The 23,768-nt window shown below is 45.0% G+C and overlaps 1 protein-coding gene across 1 annotated transcript in view; it reads right to left on the reverse strand.

The window, feature by feature from the left end:
• Positions 1 to 23,768, reverse strand: part of mnat1 (MNAT1 component of CDK activating kinase) — a 50,624-nt gene that overhangs the window by 12,000 nt on the left and 14,856 nt on the right. Inside the window, exons 6-7 of the mRNA XM_080413245.1 lie at positions 22,653 to 22,784; positions 5,921 to 6,042 (exon numbers count right to left, since the gene is read on the reverse strand). Coding sequence (XP_080269371.1) covers positions 5,921 to 6,042; positions 22,653 to 22,784 — 254 coding nt within the window. The remainder of the gene's footprint in view (positions 1 to 5,920; positions 6,043 to 22,652; positions 22,785 to 23,768) is intronic.

Raw genomic sequence — 23,768 nt, forward strand, 5'->3', positions numbered from 1 at the left:
GACAAACAAAAACAAAATCAATCAATCAATTGAACAGAATACCTAACGTGAATATTAATTGATGAGGAAGTCAATATTGTGCATTGAAGAATATATATCTGTAATAGGAATTTATTTCATGTCCCTGTGTGTTTTAATCAACTTTATAAAGAAATGTCCAAATATTTTGTAATTTGTATACATTTCGCCGCCAAAATGTGTAATTTTGTTTATTCATATTTAGACTACTATCCTTTGTGGGGATGTATGCAAATAGATTGAGCCTGTCAGACATTGCAAAAGTACATATGAGGTCTTACTTATGGTGTTTTTTTGGAACATCTTGTAGTGGTAGATCTCGGCTTACACATCGGAATAAAAAAAGTGCTCGCAGGCTTGAAAAGGTTGGTTACCACTGCTCTATAGTATAGAGTGCACCTCCAAAAGGGCTTTCTATTTTGCCCACAGGGATGCCACAAATGCAAAAAGTTAAACCGTACGTCATTGAAGCATAATTTCCCCCCACAGCTTCCTTGGGTCCTATCGGTTTCAATCCCATGACTGACAGCTCTCTGTAAACCACCCAGCCTGGTGGAAGTCAATGGGACTCTAGCCTCGGAAACCCAGGCTTTTTTTTTTGTTACAAAAGAAAAAAAGCCTGGGGGAGCGATGCAAGAACGATGGTCTTGGACCTTGTTATCTCCTAACCAATCAGAGTGCAGAGGGGCGTCGCTCTAAATTTGGTGACGTCAGCGTGCTCCGTGCACAGGCCGAGGGGGGGAGGGGAGGGGAGGCGGGGACATAGATTGGTGAAGCAATAGGAAGCCACGCACAAATCCAGGCGGCTGTGTTTGGGTCCGCCCTTCAAGACCATGGATTGAGCTCGTAGCCTCAGGCTAATGGGACTCTGACCGGGCTGAAACCGTGCCCAAATATGGAGTCATATGTCATAGATATGTCTTTGACGAGTGACATCATAGATGACTTATGTCACAGACTGGCCACATGAAGTCCGAGATCTACATTTTAGCCAAGTCTGAGATCCACATTGGAGTGACGCCATTCCCATGTTGATCCTGTGATCATAATGATTCATTTTGATAGTTATACTATGCAATATGTATGTTGTTCACATGTTGTGTTATTTAGCCATACTGTTTGCTTGACCACAAATTAATAATGTTATTTAGACAGATGCTAGGTTTGATGTTTACCTGGTATCATAGTTACTTTGTAGCACTTCTTTGTAGTCTTCTTTGACTTGACCATTTACAACTGTCATTTGTTGACTAGGGTTCATGCCACTTACTTCAATCTTGTACTTTATAAGTCGCTCTGGATAAGAGAGTGCTAAATGGCAAATTGTAAATTGTAATGATTGTATGCAGCTTAGACCTTATATAATGTGCTGTGGTTTGGTAATAGCAGACACAAGGTTCAGAGGTCGTCAAGTGAGGTCCATCCATGCTCTGCTGCTTTGCTTGCCAACTCACAGAGACAGACCTGGTCAGTGGTGGGAAAATGAACTAACAAAACTGGAACCAGGCCAGTGTCAGAAAGTGAGGCTAGAAGTGCAGTCTGCCTGGAATATCGACACCGTCATAACACGCATCATACATGGGCACACAAACATACCCGCACCAGCCAAGGGCTGGGTGGAGCGCTAAAGAACACAGGCAGGAGGACAACATCACTCAGAGACCCATTAACCTCTGGCTCCCATCCAGACCAGGAAGCAAAGCAAGCCTCAAATCAGAGTACCTAAGACACTGCCCGTCTGTGAGTGAATGTGTCTGTGTGAGTGTCTGTGTAAGCACGTGCGCAGGCGTGTGTGTGCGCGTGTGTGTATATGAGTGTGTGTATATGAGTGAGTGTGTGTGTGCATGTGTGTATCTGTGTGGGCGTGCAATTATTTTGTAATGTACATGAAAAGTGATGTGTGGAAAGGCTATGCCAAATAAAAAGATTTAGACAGTGACATTGGGGTGGGGTGGGTTGGATTGGGGAGAGTGGATGTTGTCAGTGATGATCTCGTGAAGGTGACAATGCAGCAAAGTAGCCCTGTTATCTGCACCTCGTAAGCCTTCAGTCGAGTGTCCAGGGTTCTGCTTCAGTCTAGAAAAGAAGCACTACTTTCCGGTGCGGAGCAGCGAGTCCCCAGGAGAGAGGAGCACCAGACTAAACACCCCGACTCGTTCAGCTGCTCCCCTTCACCCGGGCCGACGAGAGACGGATGCTTGACAAGCACTCCCAGCAGAAAAACCTCACTTTTTCCACCAATTATAGAGAGCCGTGGCGGGGAGGGGGAGGAGGCGAAAACTTCAAAATATTATCCGCACTGGCATTTGGCGAAGCGTGTTGAGCAACCCCTGTCAGGAAGATGGACTAATTTCAGGGCACCCTGTGCCAACACAAACAACTGTTCTCTCTAGCTTTCATTGTCAGCACTTGAGGTTTGAGTTGAATTCTTCAATGTGCCGCTGCCAATTCCTCTTCCACCCCCAACCCCTCACCCCCACCTCCCCCTATGATTTGTCCTTGTCCAAGATCCCAGTTAGTCTTTCATCGCCTACGCAGCCAGATCTTAAGAAGCTAGCCTTGTAGAAAACAAACTCAGACACCACATGCTCATCCGTGCACACAAACAAAGAAGGCAGATAGTTAATTCTTCCGCCAGGTTCTCCGGAATCTGTACATTCGGGCTCAAACAAACAATAACATCCCTCCTAACAAACATTGCGAACGTGACTTGAATAGTAACATGTGTTGAGATGTATACAAGTGCTCTTGTTCAGGTTGCGTCCGTGAGGAGGGGGGTGGGGATGGGGGTGGGGTGGCTACGTTATGTGCTGGGATTCACATCACAGCCATGTCAGAGTAAACATCTCCCAAGCTCCTTTATTTTGTGACTCCTAGGCAGTACTTTGACAACATAAATACGGATAACTGGAACACTTACATGTGGAGAGTACTTGCTTCTAATTTAACTTTTTGTTTATTAAAGGCTTTGAATGCTCAACATAAGAGCAAGAAGCCGTGGCATGTCATTTCATCAAGGGCTGTCAGAAGTCCTTTATTCTTACTTGTGTCATGTGCAGCACACACACACACACACACACACACACACACACACACACACACACACACACACACACACACACACACACACACACACACACACACACACACACACACACACACACACACACACACACACACACACACACACACACACACAGGTATGTGCTAGTCAATGAAGAGGACAGCATAATGCTGCCATCATAGGAACCTCACACTGTTGGGGTTCTACAGTCTGTGGCAAATCATACACACCTATACACATCAGGGGAAACATATGGAAGATTGCATGTGTGTGTGTGTGTGTGTGTGTGTGTGTGTGTGTGTGTGTGTGTGTGTGTGTGTGTGTGTGTGTGTGGTAGAGGCGCTGGAAGCTGAATGGACACTTTCAGAGGCCCCTGTTGCTTGAAAACGCAGACCTTTTTCTTTATTCCAGTATTGAGGCAGCTGTCTTTAATAAGAGCTCCGCTCAGCCCATATTTATTCAGGTACAGCCGGCAGAGTTAGAGACAGCGAGAGAGAGACAGCGAGAGAGAGAGAGAGAGAGAGCGAGAGAGAGAGAGAGAGAGAGAGAGGGGCGTGGCCGATCTTTTTCCTGGCAGGCGTGCAGTGCTCCTGCGGTTTTTTGGGGGGCAAAGGGACAAGGCGAAAAAGACAGACAGTGAGACAGAGTGGGAGAGAGAAAGAGTGCGGTGGTACGAAAGAGGGAGTTGAAACAAAAACGCGAGCCTCCGGTCAGGGCCTGTGTTGAGTGGACATCCTGTGCGGAGACCGAGGGGCCCCCAGAGGGCCCCGGGGGGCCACCGGGGAGCCCAGTGTGTGAGCTCAACTCTCCAGTCCCATTCTGACACCCGTGTCCAAGACAAATCACCATTGGTGCTGCTGTCACTGTGGGCCCTGACCAAGACAAACAGCCCTGTTTTAAAAATAAGCGCCTGGCCCCTCGTGGCCCCCTCACCTCATCCACACGTAGACACATCCCAATCCCCTCACACATTCACCCAGATTCCCTTCACAGGTCATAGGAGCCTCGACGCTTCACACAGGGGGATTCACTTTCACTCGTTCAACTTGGGTCTGTGTTCTCGCTCTCCTCCGCACACACGCTGTTCAATCTTACCACATCACACAAGAGTTCTATTGTTGCCAAAAAGCTGGGGTTGGAACAATGGGGGTGAGTGGGAGTGCGTATGGCACTAAACGTCCTACTGGCTTTGAGTGACTGTGGAACGACGTGCACGCGTGCTTAAGTATGTGTGCGTTTATGTACTCTACGTTCGAGTGTGCATGCACAAAACCCCAAACCCAGCTGAAATCGCAAATCGCCTACTGCGCAGAAGTGTCAGCAGTATTTCTGGGTTGTACTTAACAGACACACACTGCATCCTGGGAGTTGTGGTTTGTCAGACTGGGCCAGTCTGTGTCGTTGCTTGCGGCCTGTGTGCCGGAGGGACTGGCATTCCTCATTGAGCCAGGCCTCATTTATCTCAGTGGCAAAGACCTTCCTCTCCAGTGCAGGTCCACCAGGACCACTGAACTGCTGACACCGGACCCCCCAGCCCTACTGCCAAACCCCCCCCCCCCCCGTCCCCTTTTTTGCCCCCACTCAGCTCCAGCACGCAGCAAACATTGTGTGATGCGTTTCATCTGCATATTGATTAGCCTGGCCAAAAGAAGTTGAACCTCAGCATTCCGCTGCATACATAATGTAAAGAACTGCCAGTTATTCTACCTAAACTCCTCCAATCCGTCATGGGGGAAAACAGCCACCATAATTAGGTGCCTCTTCACGTAATTAGGTAGACGCAAACAAAATGAAACAAAAATAAATAGTGGCATTCTTTGTGCAGAATTAATACTATGTGACACGAAAAAGTGCCACGAAAAATTAGCAAAGTCACAACAGAGCTTAAAATATAGGAAACATAGATAGTCTGGAAGGCGTTACAGCTCGTGTCCAAGAAATATATAGTTGGGTGCTCTTTGGATAAAGGGTTCCATAAGCATACTGGGCCTGTTTTAGCATATTAAGCCATATAAAATAAAAGCTTTTAAATAGTTTGGAGTGCATCAGATTTCTTTGAAGAAATGGGGCTTAAACGTGTTCAAATGTGCACATCTCAGCAACATGCCGGTTACAGTAAGGCTGAAACATCACAGAAAGTTTCCACCAATCAATGTCTTAAAAAAAAGGGGGAAAAATCATCTAAATTTGCCTCTCTCACCCAATAAAAGCAGGCTCTTCCCAGCGTGTGGGCAGGCTTTAGTGCCAGCCAGTTGCAGTGCAGACGGCAGGGTGCTGAACTGTCTGATGGATGGCCTGTGTTTGGTGAGGACTGGACCAATGGCGTCGTGGATTGATTGGCCCATGGGGGCCGTCGGGGGGGAAAGCACTTCCTGTGTGTGTTAATGGACACTCCTGCAGAGGCACTGTAGCGGCTTCTGGCATGGCAATACCGGTCGTTTCCCTCTCACTCTCCTTCTCTCTCTCTCTCTCTCTCTCTCTCTCGGTCTACCCCCCATACCCTGCTTCCACCCTCCCAGCTAATCAGGGGAGACTTTAGTGAGAGGAGCCAGGCTTCCCAGATGAGGCCAACAGCGTAGCAGCTCTCTGCTCTGCATTTGCAATGCACTCAACAACAGACAAGAGCTTGAAGCCAACTCCATTTGAAATTCCATCAGTCCCATGATTTCAGTTTATTGTTTGAGCAGTGAACCTGATCGTTGTGCTTCTGTCTCAGAACGCAAACTGAAACCTCTGTTATACTCTCGTGGTTTGAAGAAGCGGATAAATGACCCCATCCATGTCCTCAGCGGAAGTGTGTAGTTAAGTGTGTAGATAAGTGTGTGCAGGACTTCATACCCAAGTCTATCGAGTTGATCCAGTTGTGGTACCAGCGGCCCATATGTTTCGATGTGAATGGGATGGTATTGATAGAGAATCTCTTCTATCCTGGCCACAGGCTGGAGAGACACCGTCTGACCCTGCAGAAACCACAGCAGAGAGAAAACGTTAACACAATAATCTTCATTGTCTCTGTTTAGCATGCTGTTAAGTATTGGAAACTATGGCCTAATGCGCAATCAGCATGACAAAGCAACGGAAAAACCATTTGGAAGACATGTGGCTTAGTGTCAATCAAACCTCAGAGGTAACAACCACCAGTTCTTGACTGACTGGTTTGGAAATGAGACTTTAGTCTGACAACATTTTTCAGTTCCAGCGAAGTTGGTTTTGGGAAGAGTCATAACTAGAACAGTGAGTGAGCATGTTGGTCGTGGTTCAATACACAGTGTTGGCTGACTTATCAACTGCTGCAAGGATTCTTAGATGGAAATCTTTTTTTTAAGAACAACAATGTGCTGTTGAAATTTGGGTTGTGGTGTGGAAAGCCCACCGGCCCTGCAAACGATGAAATAAAAATATGAAAAAGAACAATCCTGTGGTGCTCGAAAAAACCAAAACATAGCTACAAACACACATTGTGAAAACTCTAAAAGACTGGGTAAGTAATGATGCATGAATGAAGAATGTAGAGAAATGATTAATCAACACCACAGAGTGTGGGTATCTTGATAGTGTTCTGTGCATAGGTTTAGTGGCAAACTAAAGCCTGATGAATACTTTTATAAATACTTTTTATACGTTGCTCGCAGAAAGTAGCCCATCTACAACGTGTCGCGATGCGTTGTCAACTTTTGTCAAATTTTCAGCGCGCAACACTGGCATGCAGCAAAGTATAAATTAAGCATAACAGCATCCTTTCACGCATGCATCTAAAACACCATCAATCGGAGTTGCCAACACATTACCTAAATTGCACCGAGTGTTACTGTTCACTTGAAGCTACCCACCAATTAGAGAATAATTTCAGTCATGGTTACACTGAGGTTATACTCAATTTATATTAAGACAGGATCATTTTATAAAAGGTGGAATCAGTTCCCAATTTCTACAAGCAAGTTTGATCTCACAATATCTCATTGGCCAACTGCTGGCCCTCAACAGCCCTCCCAGATCCTTACACTGACCATAGCCACACTAATCCCATTCCTCAATTGAATGATCTCTAACCCAATAATACCTCTAATAAGCACTTTTGAGTAAACTCAAACACACTTTACAAATAAGAGATAACATATTGTATTTTAAGAAAAGGGTATGGTATAATTAAAACATTTAAAGAAAATAAAAACTAAATAACTATGTGGGAAAATTACAAATTAAAAAAAGAAATTATTAAAGACTGTGAGCACTGAGCAGTCTTTACAAGGTGTGTTTTGGGGCCTATACACGATCGTTTTAACATTACACCTGAAATGATGTCATCGTGCTATGCATCGAGGGTATGACACTGCCAGTACAGAAGCTACTACTGTACCTTTTATTTAAAAAAAATCCTCCTCCAATCCATAATTATTAATAAAAGGCTGGGATTTCAATCTGTCTGCCATTCGGTGGAAATACAGACTCCAGTTTCTCATGCCCTTGACCGTGGCTATTGAGTGAGAAACGCGATACTTGTTCTGGACGCTGTAGGACTGTTCAATTTGAGGCCGTGCAGATAAAAGGCTGGGGGGGGGGGGGGATTTCCACACGGCGGTTCAGGCGACTGTGTTTTCTCCCACATTGAAGCAGTCAGACCCAAAAGACCTGCCGGAGTCTCGATGACAATGAAATGAACCCGGAATTAAAGAGGCTGAGGTCTAAACAAACGCAGACTATTTGAGAGAGCAGAAGAGTGAACTGAGAGACAAAGAGGAGATAAAGAGAGCAGGGAATGGGATAGAGAGAGAGCAACAGAAAGAGAGAACTGTGGAGTATAAACAACGGAACGCAGAGGGGAGCTGATGAAAACCAACTAAACGAGTAACATGTGCCCCGTAGCGACTGCCTGCCCTCACACATGCTCTGCGCCCATACAAGCATACATAAGCACAATAAAAACAACTAAAGCTGGGCAACAACAAATAGGACCCAGCAGTAAATGATACGCGCACTTAAACAATAACAGATACAGCCTCATTACGGCCTATATCAAAAACTAGACCGGTCACCGGCCTACTCTGGGACCACGCAAGTCGGGAGCGATGCAAGTAGGGAATGCTTGCCTCACCCGGTAATGCAATACCCGTTGTACCGTCTGTCTGTCTGTGTCCCATTTAGGGCATATCTGTTGGATCAGTGGTTCTTGACAACCGCCGGTCCCACCGACTTCATGCCAAACACTCCCTCATGTCCTCTGCTATTTGGAGTCAAAAAGTCACTCGAGGCCCTCACACCTACGTCGCACCGCCAATCCGACCAATATGCCCATTTATGGAGATCTCTGCATCTGTCAGTCCATGTCCCTTTTATGCCCATATATGGAGATCGCTGAGGTCATCAGTATATGCCCATATATGGGCATGCCCCCTTTTGTGGAGCTGACTGATTTGTTTGCGCCTGATGCCATGAAGACACACTGAGGTTAGAAAACACACTCCATATTTGGGCATAGCTGCACTGGGAACTTATATGGTTATGTCTGAGTCAGAGTAATCTGATGAGTTCCCAGAAGTTTTCGCCAGCTCTCGCATACAAACGGGAGGGGCGAGGAAACTTCTGGGCCAGAACCCTGGTATTTGTGGGCGGGATGTAACTTACGCTCAGAATCTGAGCGGACACGCCTCTTACCGGTCTGAGAGCTGTGCAACTCGTCTAAACAGTCCGACGAGAGGCAAACAGCAGTACACAACAATGGCGGCCGCAATTTCTCAAGGAGAAATTGCTTCCCGTCGCTCCTATTTACATGCAACACCCACTGCATGTGGATCCCGCCCCCTTTTCTTCATTGGCTGTTGATTTGAATCAGAACGCAGTGGTCGCGCCCCTGCTGTCCAGGCGCTGAGGCGAAGTCTCCCAGACTAGAGTCAGAGTGACGTGGCCGTGGTCCACCCGCCGGCCTCCCCAGTAGCCAATTTTAATATGGATTTCACAAACTTGTGATATCACAGAGCGATGTCACAGTGTGACATCATCAGTGACACCAGCAAGGTTTATATAACTGTTGCTTAGAATATTCTCCATATATGGGCATCATGTTACGTTTGTGACGCTCACAGACCACCCAAGGACATTTTAATACACAAACAAACAAAAGAAAAATCTTGAAACACATACAAACATAAAAACATGCTTTTCCACCACTGCTCCCATTTAACCTTTAACCTCTTCTGGTGCCGATGGCCCTCTCCCCCGTCCGATCTGTCCATCTGACTCAGCTGAGCCCTGCTGACATGCACAAGCTTGATTTATACTTAGTTGTGCATTGTGTCACGCAAAACAAAAATAGCTGATCTACAAGCTCGTGACATGTCACGCTGGGACGCGTTGTGAGCTTATAGATCGGCTATGTTCAGGGCGAGACACCGGCACGCAACTAAGTATAAATCAGCGGTAATGCAACCCAGACAAGTCACTCTCCCTCTCTCTCCCCCTCCCTCCATCCGTCTTCTTTCAAACTTTCAGCACTGTATTACCCCACACCACCACCAGCACTACGACAGTCAAAGAGGCAGACTGGGAGAGAGAGGGAGAAACACAAAGAGTTTAGAGAGTTGAAAGAGCAAGAAGAGACAATAATAAAGCAGATATTGAAACGACAGAGCAGAGTTAAGCCAGCCATCACTCTAGAGGCGATTCTGTTGCATTCTACTCCAAGAGCACCTTGAAAATTGGCACACATATCAACGCAAACACACCACACATAAACCCACACACACACACTCAAGCGACAACCTTTCTGTTCATGATTAAAAGGACGTTTTTAATAACTTCATGTCATGTGTGACAATTAATGAACAGTAAAAAATCTTTACAGCCACCCAGAGACACCTCTGAAAATGTGAAAATGGACCGGTCTGTCTTTCATATAGGACCAGTTGTCTGTCTGCTGCGGTTCAGTATGAGAGGAGTAGTGCCCCACTCCCCAACTCACACTGGAGGTGTTGAAACTCTAAATCATGAACTCATCGCGTTCTATTAAAAGCCAGCGTGGATCACCGGATATGTGTTGTTGTTGTTGTCCAAATGCTCCGGTGAAACAGAGTGAAAGAGTGGGGGGGGGGGGGGGGCCCAGCTAAGTCCAGCAGAGCAGAGTGGGGCATGAGGGACTTTGGGGGCCATTGGAACTCCACCACTAAAAAGAGCCAACATAAACATCTGCTTTCAACATTGCAGAGGCCCATCTCACTACCTATGGAATATAATGTGTGTGTGTGTGTGTGTGTGTGTGTGTGTGTGTGTGTGTGTGTGTGTGTGTGTGTGTGTGTGTGTGTGTGTGTGTGTGTGTGTGTGTGTGTATTTTTGCACTCATGCTTCTGAGTGTGTGTTGCTGGTTTTTAAGACCCTGATAATGCCCCCTGTGACACTAAAACCAAACTCTGGGGACTATCCATCTTCATAAAACCACGGGGGAGGATAACTTGAGGAAATCACAACGAACCAGAGGGAGTATTCCTCCACCTCGGGTCCTCATAAGGTTAGAATAGCGTTCGCTGGTTAACACCAGCTCCATGTGTTTCCAGTTCCAAGCACAGCGCGGCAGGGTGCCGCGGTGGCAGTCAGATTGGACTGCTGCGGCGGCACTCGCCAGGGAATTCGTTTGAATGCTTTCTGTGATCGCATTTGTTTGAATTCGTCTCACGAGATGCCATGGAGATTCTCTCAACTCTCCTGTTCGTCTTCACTGGATTGTCTGAGTAAGTAATGGGTTTGGGCCATCTAACAGCTGTGTATTGGGCATTCGTTTGTACAAGGCTATTCTGGGATTCTGGGCCCAAACGAGAAAACGTTTATATTTAGTATCACAGTTGTGCAGAACAAAATCCGGACTGTTAGTTTAACTCTTAAAGTGTAATTAGTACATTTGTACACTTTCAGAGTTAACACTCTAGATTTTACTTTGTGGGATACCAGTAACTCCCAAGAGCATGCAATGCTAAACAATGCATCCATCCACTCAACATTTCATGGGACAGTGTGTGTGTGTGTGTGTGTGTGTGTGTGTGTGTGTGTGTGTGTGTGTGTGTGTGTGTGTGTGTGTGTGTGTGCATACATTAACCCATTTAGACCGGGAACCCCTATACGTAACTATACCTTTCAATCCCAGAACCCCTTTTGGGGTTGTTGTTGCTATGTACAGTATATAGCAACATACATTTTTGTAATTTTTGAATAAATATTAGAAGTTTTTCAGAAAACTTAGATCAGGATTTAGAAGGTGTTTTTAGAATCGGCCTCAGCTCTATATGGGTTAAGGAGTGTATTAGTCAAACAAGGGGGTGTCCATTGTCCACTGTGAACCACTGTTCAAAGGACCAGCATGGATCAACAGTTGTGGGTCTGATCTCTGGCACAGTCAAAGGGAATTTACTACCGGCAGGTACACGTGCTACACAGTATGCGCGCACACACACACACACACACACACACACACACACACACACACACACACACACACACACACACACACACACACACACACACACACACACACACACACACACACACACACACACACACACACAAGATTGTTCTGACATTCCAGAGGCCGTCCCTGTCGCTCTCCTGACTCTGCAGCTCTGTAGGACATCTCAAGGTCATGAGAGACGAACCCGCGATCAGCACCTCTGGTAAAACATCAACAGTGTCGCGGGGCACAAACATACACACACAGTACTGTAGCTGGGTCGACACAGTTATTCCAGTAAGAGCCACAGAGGAAGTAGAGTCGAGGGGCTCACATCATTAATTAAAGCGGTGCACAGTGATCATCATTGTATCTGGGATAAATCTAATGAGCCCAGTCAGGGAGCCAGCCTAGTTAGTGCCATCTCATCCTCAGCCCCCATACCCCACCCCCCACAACCCCTGGCCTGGCACTACCCGTGCTTCTGTGTGGATAAAGAGCTTTGTGCCCCCACTGGCCCACAGCGCAGCAAGTAGCAAGTGTAAAAGCTTCTGCCCACGCAGTGCCTCCTCTTCCCTTACAAGTTTAAATATAACCATCTGACCGGTGGCAGCTGCCCCGGCACAAAGCCGCTAAAGCTGACAACTCCTTTTTCCGTCGCACCGGGCCGGGCCGGGCCAGACTAGCTGCGGCAAAGGGAGCCGGGGGGCCGACATAAACAGGGCCAAGCCAGGGGCAGAGGTGTGAATGCCCACACATGCTAGTGCCAATCAGGGCCAGGGGCTCTCCTTTACCCCGCTGAGTTGACCCCCCCCCCCCCGCAAGGCCCCTGCAGCCGTCGACCCGCATGCCAACAGGCCAATAAAAGAGCAAAGGCCAAAAGGGCAAGGGTCATGCTCTCTCCCACATAAAACAACCCCGTCTTCTTGATCAACGAATGACATTTAAGTCAGAATGAATGTCAATCAATGTTTGTATGTAAATGGACACACACACACACACACACACACACACACACGTATCTTAGCACTCGACTACAAATCTTCATCTCTGGCACCAGTAATGATGTATGCAATAATTGGAGACGGCAATTTAACCAAGAGCCAAGAGAGTGGAGACAGAAGTATGGAGACGACCGACAGGGAAGCAAGAGACTGAAAGAGAAAGAATGAATGGGAGGGGGGGTGGGGGGGTGGGGGGGTGTAGCGAACAACCTCCCATGCAGAACAGGTTGGGCCAGTCTGCCGGAGTGGAGCAAAGCTTTAGCCTGCAGTGACGGGAATGCCTGCCTACCGAACGTAGGTCACCGTAGAGGACAGCTCAACCAAGCAAAACAGGCCTGAGCAAACACGCTCACACAGCTTGTGTGTGTGTGTTCGTGTGTTCGTGCTCGCATTTGATATTTCTTTGTACTTAAATTCCATTCCCTAAGTGCAGTAGGGAAACAAGCCAAAGAGAACCCAGGGGTTATTTCAGCCAGCTACGCATCTATGTTTGGGGATAAACTTTCACCCGCACCTGGCAGAATACAGTGAGTGAGTGTGTGTGTGTGTGTGTGTGTGTGTGTGTGTGTGTGTGTGTGTGTGTGTGTGTGTGTGTGTGTGTGTGTGTGTTATTTCTTCCTCTGTTTATGTGCGAGTGTTTGTGTGCATCTTTCTTTCATTAGCTGCCGATGCGCCAGCCTTGTCAGGTATGTCAGCGTCAGTTGTGAGGAACGTATTTGGGGGTGGGGGCCTTTTATTTAAGGTGGCGCTGAAAGCCGTTCCAAGGTGGACAGATTCCCCTCAGGTCAGCTGCTTTTGCAGGCACGGGACACAGTGTCAGCTGTGTGTCATTCACAAGCTCATACAGAGGACCCACAGACTAGAAAACCATAATAAACGTGGTTGGCAAACAGACAAGATGATGGAAGCAAAGGCACATAACCATTAGACTGACTAACGTGTGGTTTTCCTGCTAATCTGCGTGGTTTACATGCCCTATGCTAATACATCCGGCAACCCGACTCATGTCCACATTTCTTTTCATGCCGCAACAAGGAAGTAAATGAAGACTTGCCTTTTTCACAATGCTTGGCACTCAGGTTCAATGCTGTGTGTTTCAGACAACAAGCAGCTTGTTTCAGCAGTGATTCTCTGCCTCCCTCCCACAAAGACACACCGTCTTTTGATTTCAGCGGACGTCTATTTTAAAAAGACACTTTGGTCTTCAAAGGATGTTTGCACCAGGCTGGGCAAAGTGAGTGTGTGAGTGTGAGTGTGAGTGTGAGTGTGAGTGTGTGTGTGTGTGTGTGTGTGTACACACACATTTGTGCATGTGCCTTTGTTCCACAGAGTGCCTACAAAGTGAAGGATTATTCTGAGTGATTCCAGACCATTCCTGAGGCAAGACCAGGCCCATCCCACCTCTCTCTTCACATCACACCTGGACCTAGATTACTTTCCCTCAGGAGAGGCCAAGCCTCAAGCATTTCAGGAGACAGACAATATTACAATAATCATCTGCAACTAAAGGCTAATTTATACTTTGTCGCATGTAGGGCTGTCACGATCATGTCATTTTAGTTGACGATTAACTCTTTCAATGCCATGCTTATTTATGGAATTTTGGTTCTGAGTGCCACAACCAAAATTAATTGTAAAAAAAAAAGTGCTTAGGAGCCGAGATACAGCCTTTTTCAGTAAAAAGTTAAACAAGAAGTGAATGGAGCAGCAAATCTTCAAATCATCATATCTTGGGTTCTGAGCATTTCTTTCAAAAAAAAAAAAGAGATTTTTTTTTTAATGACGTATTTGACGTAGTGTGGCACACGGGGCGTCAGGCCTCATGACGTATTTGACGTATTGTGGCACTGAAAGAGTTAATTGCCATACAAATAATTGTGTTTTGGGGATTGAACATATAAATCAAAATGAATAGTTTTGTTAACAAAAATTGCACAGGGCAGATATGACAAAAAACGTATATACATGGCGCAGTGGTCAAGTCGAGGGTCTTTGTCGAGCGTCTAAACAAATACAATTGGCCCATGGTTGGGGAGGGAAGTCGGACAGGGACGGTGATATTTGTCACTGCATGTAATCCTATGGGCAGTGACAATACAAAAATGTGTGTGGGGAAGAATTGGCATAACGACAAAAAAAAATTAATTATACACACACACACACACACACACAGACACACACAGACACACACACACACACACACACACACACGACAATGACTGGTACCAATAATCGAAATAAATACTGTATACATAATACAATGCAAACAATATACAATACAAACATGTCGTGCGCTTGTAGAACGGACATTTCTGCTATTTTTCAACAAGTGAATTTATGCAGATGAGTGGATACAATTCTGATATTATAATTGCGATTATCTCATATAATTGCGATCAGGTGATTATGTAATAATTGTGACAGGCCTAGTCACATGACCCTTTTCCCTGTCGCACAACGAAAACAGTATATATTTCAAGAAGGTATAATAAGAATCAGAATCAGAATCAAACTTCCCTGTGGATCTCTGACATCATGTTAATGGCATCATACTGATCTCAAACTCAAATGTGGAGGGATGATGAGAGATTATGAATTCACAGCATCCTATATTAATACTGGCTTAAGGGAGGACCGGCTGGCCGGCAGACGTCTGACGTCATTCTGACTCAGCCATAAACAAACCGCGGCCACGTCACTATGACAACATAACCATAAACAAACCACGAGTCAGCTCCATACATGGGCACAAAAGAGGGCATGCCCATATATGGGCATTTAATGATGACATCAGGAATCTCCATATATGGGCATAAAAGGGACAGGGACTGATAGATACAGAGATCTCCATATATGGGCATAAAAGGGACAAGGACTGACAGATACAGAGATCTCCTTATATGGGCATATCAGCATGCCCATATATGGGCATATACTGGTGACATCATGGATCTCCATATATGGGCATAAAAGGGACAAGGACAGACAGATACAAATATATCTCCATATATGGGCATAAAAGGGACAGAGGTAGACAGACAGCAACAGATATCTCCATATATGGGCACAAAAGAGACTATGACTCAGACATATTGGTCGGATCGGCAGAGTGCAAAGTAGGCATGAGGGCTGTGTAGCGGCCCAAACCTCTAGTATTGTGAAAATAGCTTATCTACCATTTTTGCCTCTTATATTATTTGACAATTTGGCCAATGTTTCACCAGTTTTTATAGTATAGTTTGTTGATTACTTTTGACACAGTAATGATTTTATTTGTATTCATTTATTTTATTTTAGAAGTATTAAAAAGGTCTAAATTGTCACTTTAGAAATACCTGTGTACACTTATACTGTATATTGGTTTGTTTAATGTTGAGTGAGAAAACAATGTTGTACATCTGGGGACTCCCCCCCCAAAATCATGCGGGGACCCCCCTGGGGGTCCCGACCCAAAAGGTTGAGAACCACTGTCCTAGACGTCTAGGAGCCACGGCATAAAAAGCAACACTTTTTTCAGTCAAAAATAAGTCCTTTTGAGCGATAGTATAGGCTGTAAATTAAGCACTGAATTAAGACTTCTGCTGCTGCTGCTGTGACTCAATATAGTCCAGCAGCGTTTGAGATACCACTCCCCTAGTTAGAACAAAACACGATCATGTTTTTTTGTTATATTTAGGGTCTCCCGTTAATTAAATGGATTGTTGTGAACTTTTATTTTTGGGCAATTCTTTTTTGGAACCAGCTCCCTTGGGAATCGTGAGGTCGCTGGGTCGGCCCTCGACTTACCCAGTCTACAAGACTGAGCTTCTCTTCTTCCCAGCTAAGTCGTGAGGTCTTAGACACCCTGGTGACTTCGGTTCCAACAGCCAAGAACATTGGTGTTGTCTTGGACAGTCAGCTCTCATTCAAGAGCCACATCACAGCGGTCACTCGATCCTGTAGGTTCACACTCTATAACATTCGAAGGATCAGACCCTTCCTCACTCAGGAGTCAGCCCAACTCCTTATCCAGACATCAGTCATATCAAAACTTGAATATTGTAACTCTCTCCTTACTGGCCTCACGGCATATGCACTTAAGCCTCTCCAAATGATCTAGAATGCCGTAGCACGCTTGGTCTTCAACCAGCCAAAGTTTTCACATGTCTCTCCCCTTCTCCGCTCCCTCCATTGGCTCCCGGTTGCTGCCCGTACAGAGTGCAAAACACTGACGTTGGCCTCCAAAGCAACCAAAGGTATGGCACCCCCATATCTTCAAAGCCTGATCCAACCCTACAACCCCTCCCGCTTTCTCAGATCAGCTAACACAGGGAAGCTGTCAGAACCTTCGCTAAAACACCCTGGACGACGCTCCACACGTCCCAGACTCTTCTTCCTTCTGGCTCCCAAACTATGGAATGAACTCCCCATTGCAATTAGAACTGCAGACTCACTCCCAATCTTCTGCCATAATCTGAAGACTCACCTCTTCAGACTCCACCTCAGCCCGTAGCACTTGATGACCATGCAGGCCTATGCAAAGGCTAACATGTAACTTAGATAGCATATTATGTAGACAGATGCCAGGTCATTGTTGACCTGGCATCTATAGTGTGTATAGTTTCAATGTACAGGCTGATGATAGGTTCTTGGTTTACGTTTGTATTTTTTTTTTTTTTTAATTTATAAATATTTTTATTAGTATCATGATAAGTTGACATTTTGATAAGTTGGCAGTTAGATTTTTTTTCTTTTTCTATGCATTTGATGTATTATTGATGTATTATCTTGTGTCCTTGCTTACTGTAAGTCGCTCTAGAGTCTGCTAAATGCCTAAATTGTAATTGTAAATTGTCTACGTGTCAAATTGTCATTGGGAGACAGCAGGACCAGTCTCTCAAATCTCCCCAGTGATGAGGAGGGGTAAGTGTGGTAGTGTTGGGCTATCTCCAGGTGTGGCTGTGCACAAAAGGGAGGGGTCTTTGGGGTGATAAGCTGCAGCCTCCTGGGATAGGGGTAGTTGGAGGAGAGGTGTGGATGGGTGAACTGGTGCTGGAGGATGGATCTGGGGAAGTAACATTGTAAGATTCCTTGGCTGCTGACAGAGCCTTTTTATTATTATTATACTTTTATTAATTGGTCATATCAAGACAAGCTCAAACTTGGATTTAGGTAGGAGATATTGTTTGATGTACATGCAAACATAATCATATTTATGCCATATAACTTGTGTTTTTGTAATTATTGGGATATATTCATATTCAGATGTTTGGTGATGTGGTACATACAGTACAGCCACCTGAACTTTCCCTTCCCAAAAATGATGACCATCATTAACACCTAACTCCCATTGAGAATTACCTAATCTTTTTCAGGGGAGGGCTATGTCTAAACTTAAAGAAATCTTATTTGAAATAAAACTGTACTAGATATCTCCATACAACCACTGGTTATTGTTTAATAGCATCCTAAGCAATGCAGTAACCGCATATTTCACAGGAATTTATGTTTTTCTTGTAAATGAGATAAAGTAAAGGAGTCCCTATCACCACAAAAGTACAATTTACGCCTAAACTAAAGATATGTTTAAAGGAATATATTTCAGTATTTATTTAGGTAAATTACATTCTGATTCTTTGGTGATATCGGGTAGAAACCTGGTTCATACCTCAGCAAATTTGATGAAGATTACAGTGAGCATTCTCAAGTTATAGGGCATAGCAGTGGCGGCCATTTTCTGGTTCCACTCCAAAATAGTCGATGTATTTTTCCCACTGACATTTCCAAAAATATTTATATCAATTATTTTAAGCCTAGAATCAAGTCATCCAGGATCCTGGTGAATCATGACCATAAAACGTTTGATTCTGTGAAAAAACTTTTTTGAAAACGGCAAAACAAAGGGTATTTATTACATATAGTATACCATATAATTAAATATAAAATAAATAAATAAATCACAGAAAAAAATGTTTTATGGTCATGATTCACCAGACCCTGGGTGGCTTGATTCTAGGCTTAAATGAATTGATATAAATATTTTTGGAAATGTCAATGGGAAAAATGCATTGACTATTTTGGAGTGGAACCAGAAAATGGCCGCCACTACTATGCCCTATATGCTTTATTGTCACCTTTACCCTATTCAGCCTTTTTCAGAGATTGGGGTAGATCTAAAGAATTGCCAAAAAAACACACTTTGCCCCAAAATAAAAGTTCACAACAATTCATTTCATTAATGGGAGACCCTAAAGATAAGAAAAAACATGGTTGTGTTTTGTTCTAAGTCGGGGAGGTATCTCAAAATCTGAGGGCCTCTGCTGCTAGACTAATAACAAGTCCAACATACACATGACATGTACCACCATTTCTACAACACACAGGACTCCTGGTTGGAGACCAACCTGGTCGGTGCTAGGAGATCATCCTGGATAAGCCAAGCACTGCTGAGGCTACGCTGTCTGCTGCAGGGCCAGTAAACACCATGGCACAGCTAGGTGCACCATTAGATCATATTTTATTTAAAGACCCAAGCTGGAGGTGCGATGGCAGCCAGCATCCTCACGTTCCATGGAGTGGATGGTTAAAAAAACAACACACACAGATCAGTCATTCCCCCTGTGACGGCTCACCTTGGCCTGGGGGGGCCTGAGGCTGGCAGGGGTGGGGTGGATGGACTGCGTTTTGTGTGCGTGTGGGTGTGGGGGGATTTCTGCAACTGGTGAACTTACATAACCAGCAGCAGCGCATCGAAATGAAGACGAGAGGTCGCAGCCCCAACCATTAATCTTCATCACATTCCCTCCGTTTCGCTTTTGCACTTGTCCTTCAGAAGACAGCAGTGTATTGACACTACGATGACCACTGAAGAAAGGTGCACGGAATCAGCTTAACCCCTGAACAAACACGTCTTATGGAAACACAGCCCGACTTTTAAGAACGTGGGGTGTTTTTTCCTTCTCTCCCTCTAATTTCTGCTGATGAAAAACTGAAGCCCTACTTGGAACAGAAGACCACAAACTAACAGATAAATAAATGAATTCCAGGGTTCTGCAGGAATCCACCACTCTGGGCTGAATCCCCACCAAGTCAAACAACAGTTAGTCTCATGGACCCGGCAGAGGTGGAGGGAAATCCAAAACCGCACGTTCCCTACCGACCCAAGTCTCACAGCGAAGCCAGGCAGACAGACACACACATGGTGAGAGCTGTACCCCACCATGAGCAACTAGAGCTGGGAAGATGAAGAGAAAAAGGACAGGGGGTGGTGGGGGTGAGGAAAAATGAGGCCTAGTTGAAGCCAAGAGCAACACCATCATACTGATTCTCTCTCCATCAGCAAGTTTAACTTCACGCTGCATATCAAGGGCAGAGAAGGAAAAAAAATATCCTCCATTGAATCGAGAGTTTCTGAACTTGATTCTTTTCCACTTTTGGTAAGATGGATGGGCTCATTGTCTCGTTTTAACTTTGGAGGAGTAAGAATACAGTCACAAATGCACGAATTGAATATTGTTGTCCCATTCACTTCCATTCAGTGCAAGTGAAAGGGTGGATGTTTCGTTTGCGAAGTAAATTTGTGTTCCGTGCCTCAAATTTAAGTTCAACACAGTTCATCAAATTTCACCTCGGCAGGCATTGGCCACTCCCCTTCATTTGACCATACCGTAAAGACGTGGTAGCAGTGGATGGTAAAAAAGAAATTACATCAAGAGAACTTTCGTTTTGAACTTCGTTAGCAGAGTTTATGTCGCTTGGATCGCATGTATCTGAAATCAAATTGGCTGGATGGTTCAGTGACAATGGTGAAAGTGAAGGTTTCACTTAAGTAAAGTACTTAAGTATGTCAAAACCTTGAGCTTGTCGCTCCAAGTCAAACCTAGGTAAGCACTACAGCAGATATCTCTCCCACGCACCACTTCACCGTGGGAAGGCAGCTACGCCCCATGAGGGTTGTTTTTGTGTGTGTGTGTGCACGCGCGTGTGTGCAAAAATGAGTGTGTTTTCAGGGGTAGGGGGTGATGACACGAGACTATCTCATCACACTAAAATGAAAATAAACGAATGAAAAACAGACACCATGAGCACAAAGCCGACACAGGGACCTGGCAGAACCCTCAGCCCTCATACAGCCTCTCTGGGCCCCGATGGCTGCCTGGAGGAATGTGATGACATGACTGAGAAGGATGAGGGCCCGTTCCCGTACAAAAAGGAGCACTAAATAGACACTAAGGAACATCCTCCCTTTGAAGCTCAGAAGCATTAGCATCAGCCTAGTTTTCATATATATGAACTCTGGACAATGTCCAGAGAACCAGGTCGGGACAATGTCCAGCGTTGCCCTTTCACAGATGTAACACACAAGAGGAGATTGTCCGTGTCAGACGTGTCTCACCTCCTGGAAACACTCTGTTTGGTCTTTAGGTGAGGGTGCAGGAGGCACGTGTCTTAGCTCCTCCCACTTCACGACGTGAGGGACAGATGCAATCTTCTATTAAACATTTTCTTCCACAGAACATGACACATGTGAAAATAAAATGCATTCAGAGGGCCCTATGTCCCTTAACTCATTCCCTCCCTTTGGACGTTTGTGAATCATAAGCCCAGACCGCCAAAGACGTCTTTTGACGCCTGCTGTGTTTTTAGTTTTTCCCCTAGATGGCGCTCTTAGCTAACACAGGAGTGACCATTTCATCCTCAGACACACAGAACCAGGAGATCACGTGATCGCAAGATTTCCTTCACCGTTCACTTCCTTGTTAATCGGTTTGGAAAAACGTCTGTATCTCGCCTCCCTGGTTTTACTCTTGCATTTTTGACGAGACATGCTATATTCAACGGCCTATAACAAGCGAACGGGGGTCGCAATGACATGATATTTTTTTGCGGAAGCACAGTGAGACCCTCCGTGATTAGCAACGATCGGAGGATCGATCATACTGGAGATAAATATTCTGTGACTACTTCAAAAGGTAAGCAAAACGAATAATCGCAGGCAGTCTGGGCTTTATTTATTTATTTACTCTGGCAGTGAATGAGTTAAATGTGTATTTCACTTTAAAACACTTCTGGGGTCATTTTAACGTCTACTCAGGCTTTTGTGTGCACACCAGACAGTTGTTGCTTTATCAACCATGCTAGACTCATTGAGAACACAAGTACCTCTTTCTGGTGACTGATATTGTCCTTCTAATGCATGTGGCACCCTTCATTGTTCGATTACTTTTTTTCATTTGAAAATTAAAAATTAAAAATAATAATATTTTTCTTTACAAAATAAGATGAAATATCCTCATACATTAAAAGGACAATATCAGTCACCACAACCAGGGATGTGTGTTTTCAATAAGTCTAACATGATTAACGTGGAGCTTTAAGTTGAATAGCATGTCCCGGGTTCGATTCCCAATCCTGGCGGCATATTTGCTGCATGTCTCTCTCCACTGGGGGCGGCAGTGTCTCCTCCACTGGGGGCGGCAGTGGCTCAGGAGGTAGAGTGGCCGTTCGATTCCGGGCTCCCCCAGAGTTAGTGTCGAAGTGTCCTTGAGCAGGACACTGAACCCACAATTGCACCCGATGAGCAGGTTGCTGCCTTGCATGGTTTCCTCCGCCATCGGTGTATGAATGGGTGAATGTAATGCACAATCATTGTAAAGCGCCTTGGATAAAGACGCTCTATAAATGCACCATTTACCATTGTACTATCAAAATAAAAAGGCAGAAAAGCCACCAAAAATATATTTGAAAGAAATTATATTATATATACGTACGTATATTGAATCAAGCAACTTAAAAACTGTCTGAGGTGCACAAAAACATCTGAATAGACCCCAGAAGTGTTGCAGTGCATGCATGGAACAGCTCAAAAGTCAAATAGCATAGATCTAAAATTGCACTGTGATGAAAAATTGCACAGGCCCAGAAGTCAGCCAACCTGCTAACCTGCATAGGCTAACTGTATAAGCATGCTAGCCATGTGCTGGTAATGGGTAAAGCAAGGGCATGTGTTAAGTGTTCACAATGCTTACACATTTAAGTCCAGTCTAGCGATTGGACAGCCAAAGTATGAGCTCATATTCATGAATGAAGACTGAATGGCAACTATACAGAAGCTTTTAAAAAGCTACCGTGGCCAGATGTCTTGTACTGTTGTACTCACGATAAGGATGCCAGTAGAAAATAGAGTGGCAGGCTTGACGGTCTGCTTCTGCTTCTCAATCTCAGACTCCAGCTGGGCAGCACGGTCCTTGTGTTGGGCCAATAAGAGGGTAGCAGGAAGCTGAGAGCGCTCCTGGGGAAACATACAAATTGTATCAAACGTTAACAGTGCACTGCGCAAGTTGATGTGCTTTAAAGGCTAATTCAAAGCTGCTACATAAGTGTGCCATCTTTTTTATTTTACCCCACGATTTTTGTAACCCATTTTCTTCACCCAGTGCCAATTGCCTAATAATGTAATCCTGGGCACTACTCTCCCTCTGCCAGCTTGGGGAGAGCCCCGAACTGAGCTCATGCTTCCTTCAATGCATGAGGAGTGAGCAGGACGCTTCTTATCACCTGACAGGGGGGAGTTTCCCCGGTAGGACGTAGCGCGTCCTACCGGGGACCTTCTAGCTGTGAGGCGACAGCGCTACCGACTGCGCCAGCGACTGCGCCACCATGCCTATGTGTGCCATCTTGCTTTAATATTATAGGTTCTCCTAAATTATTCCTCTGAATGTTTTTAAATTTCTACTATTTTTGAGTGCATTAATGCGGGAGTTGCACATTTTAATTTCGTTAGATCTGCAACGACATAAACAGAATTTAATTGAATATGTGCAGCATGTCTATATTGAAACATTCCATATATGACTGTAGTCAGTTTGATTTGAGAACACAAGCCATGCGATTGAACAATAGCTGTCAGAATGGGACTCACTGTGGCAGCTTAGCCACCATATTATTGATGCAAGCCATGTTAACATGGTGTGGGGGGGACACCATTTCAAGGTCATTGCACCGTCTTCACTTCCATTAAAAGACAAGGTTGGACATTTCAATTTCTCTGGTGGAGAGCTGCCAAGTGTAGAGGTCAAGGAACACAAACCCAGGCATGACATTCATACTAGAAACAGGACGTTTTTGATGGGATGCACGTCCATGGTAGAACAGCATGGAGCCATACTTAGCATGGCAAATAAACTGAATGCCATCAAATGGTAATTGATCTACAGTATTTTTCTTTGTATCCTAATTAAATTAAGATGGGGAACTCTCCTTAGTTGGCACCCAT

This window comes from Gymnoscopelus braueri, assembly GCF_963280865.1.
Source record: "Gymnoscopelus braueri genome assembly, chromosome: 19".
Classification (NCBI taxonomy): domain Eukaryota; kingdom Metazoa; phylum Chordata; class Actinopteri; order Myctophiformes; family Myctophidae; genus Gymnoscopelus; species Gymnoscopelus braueri.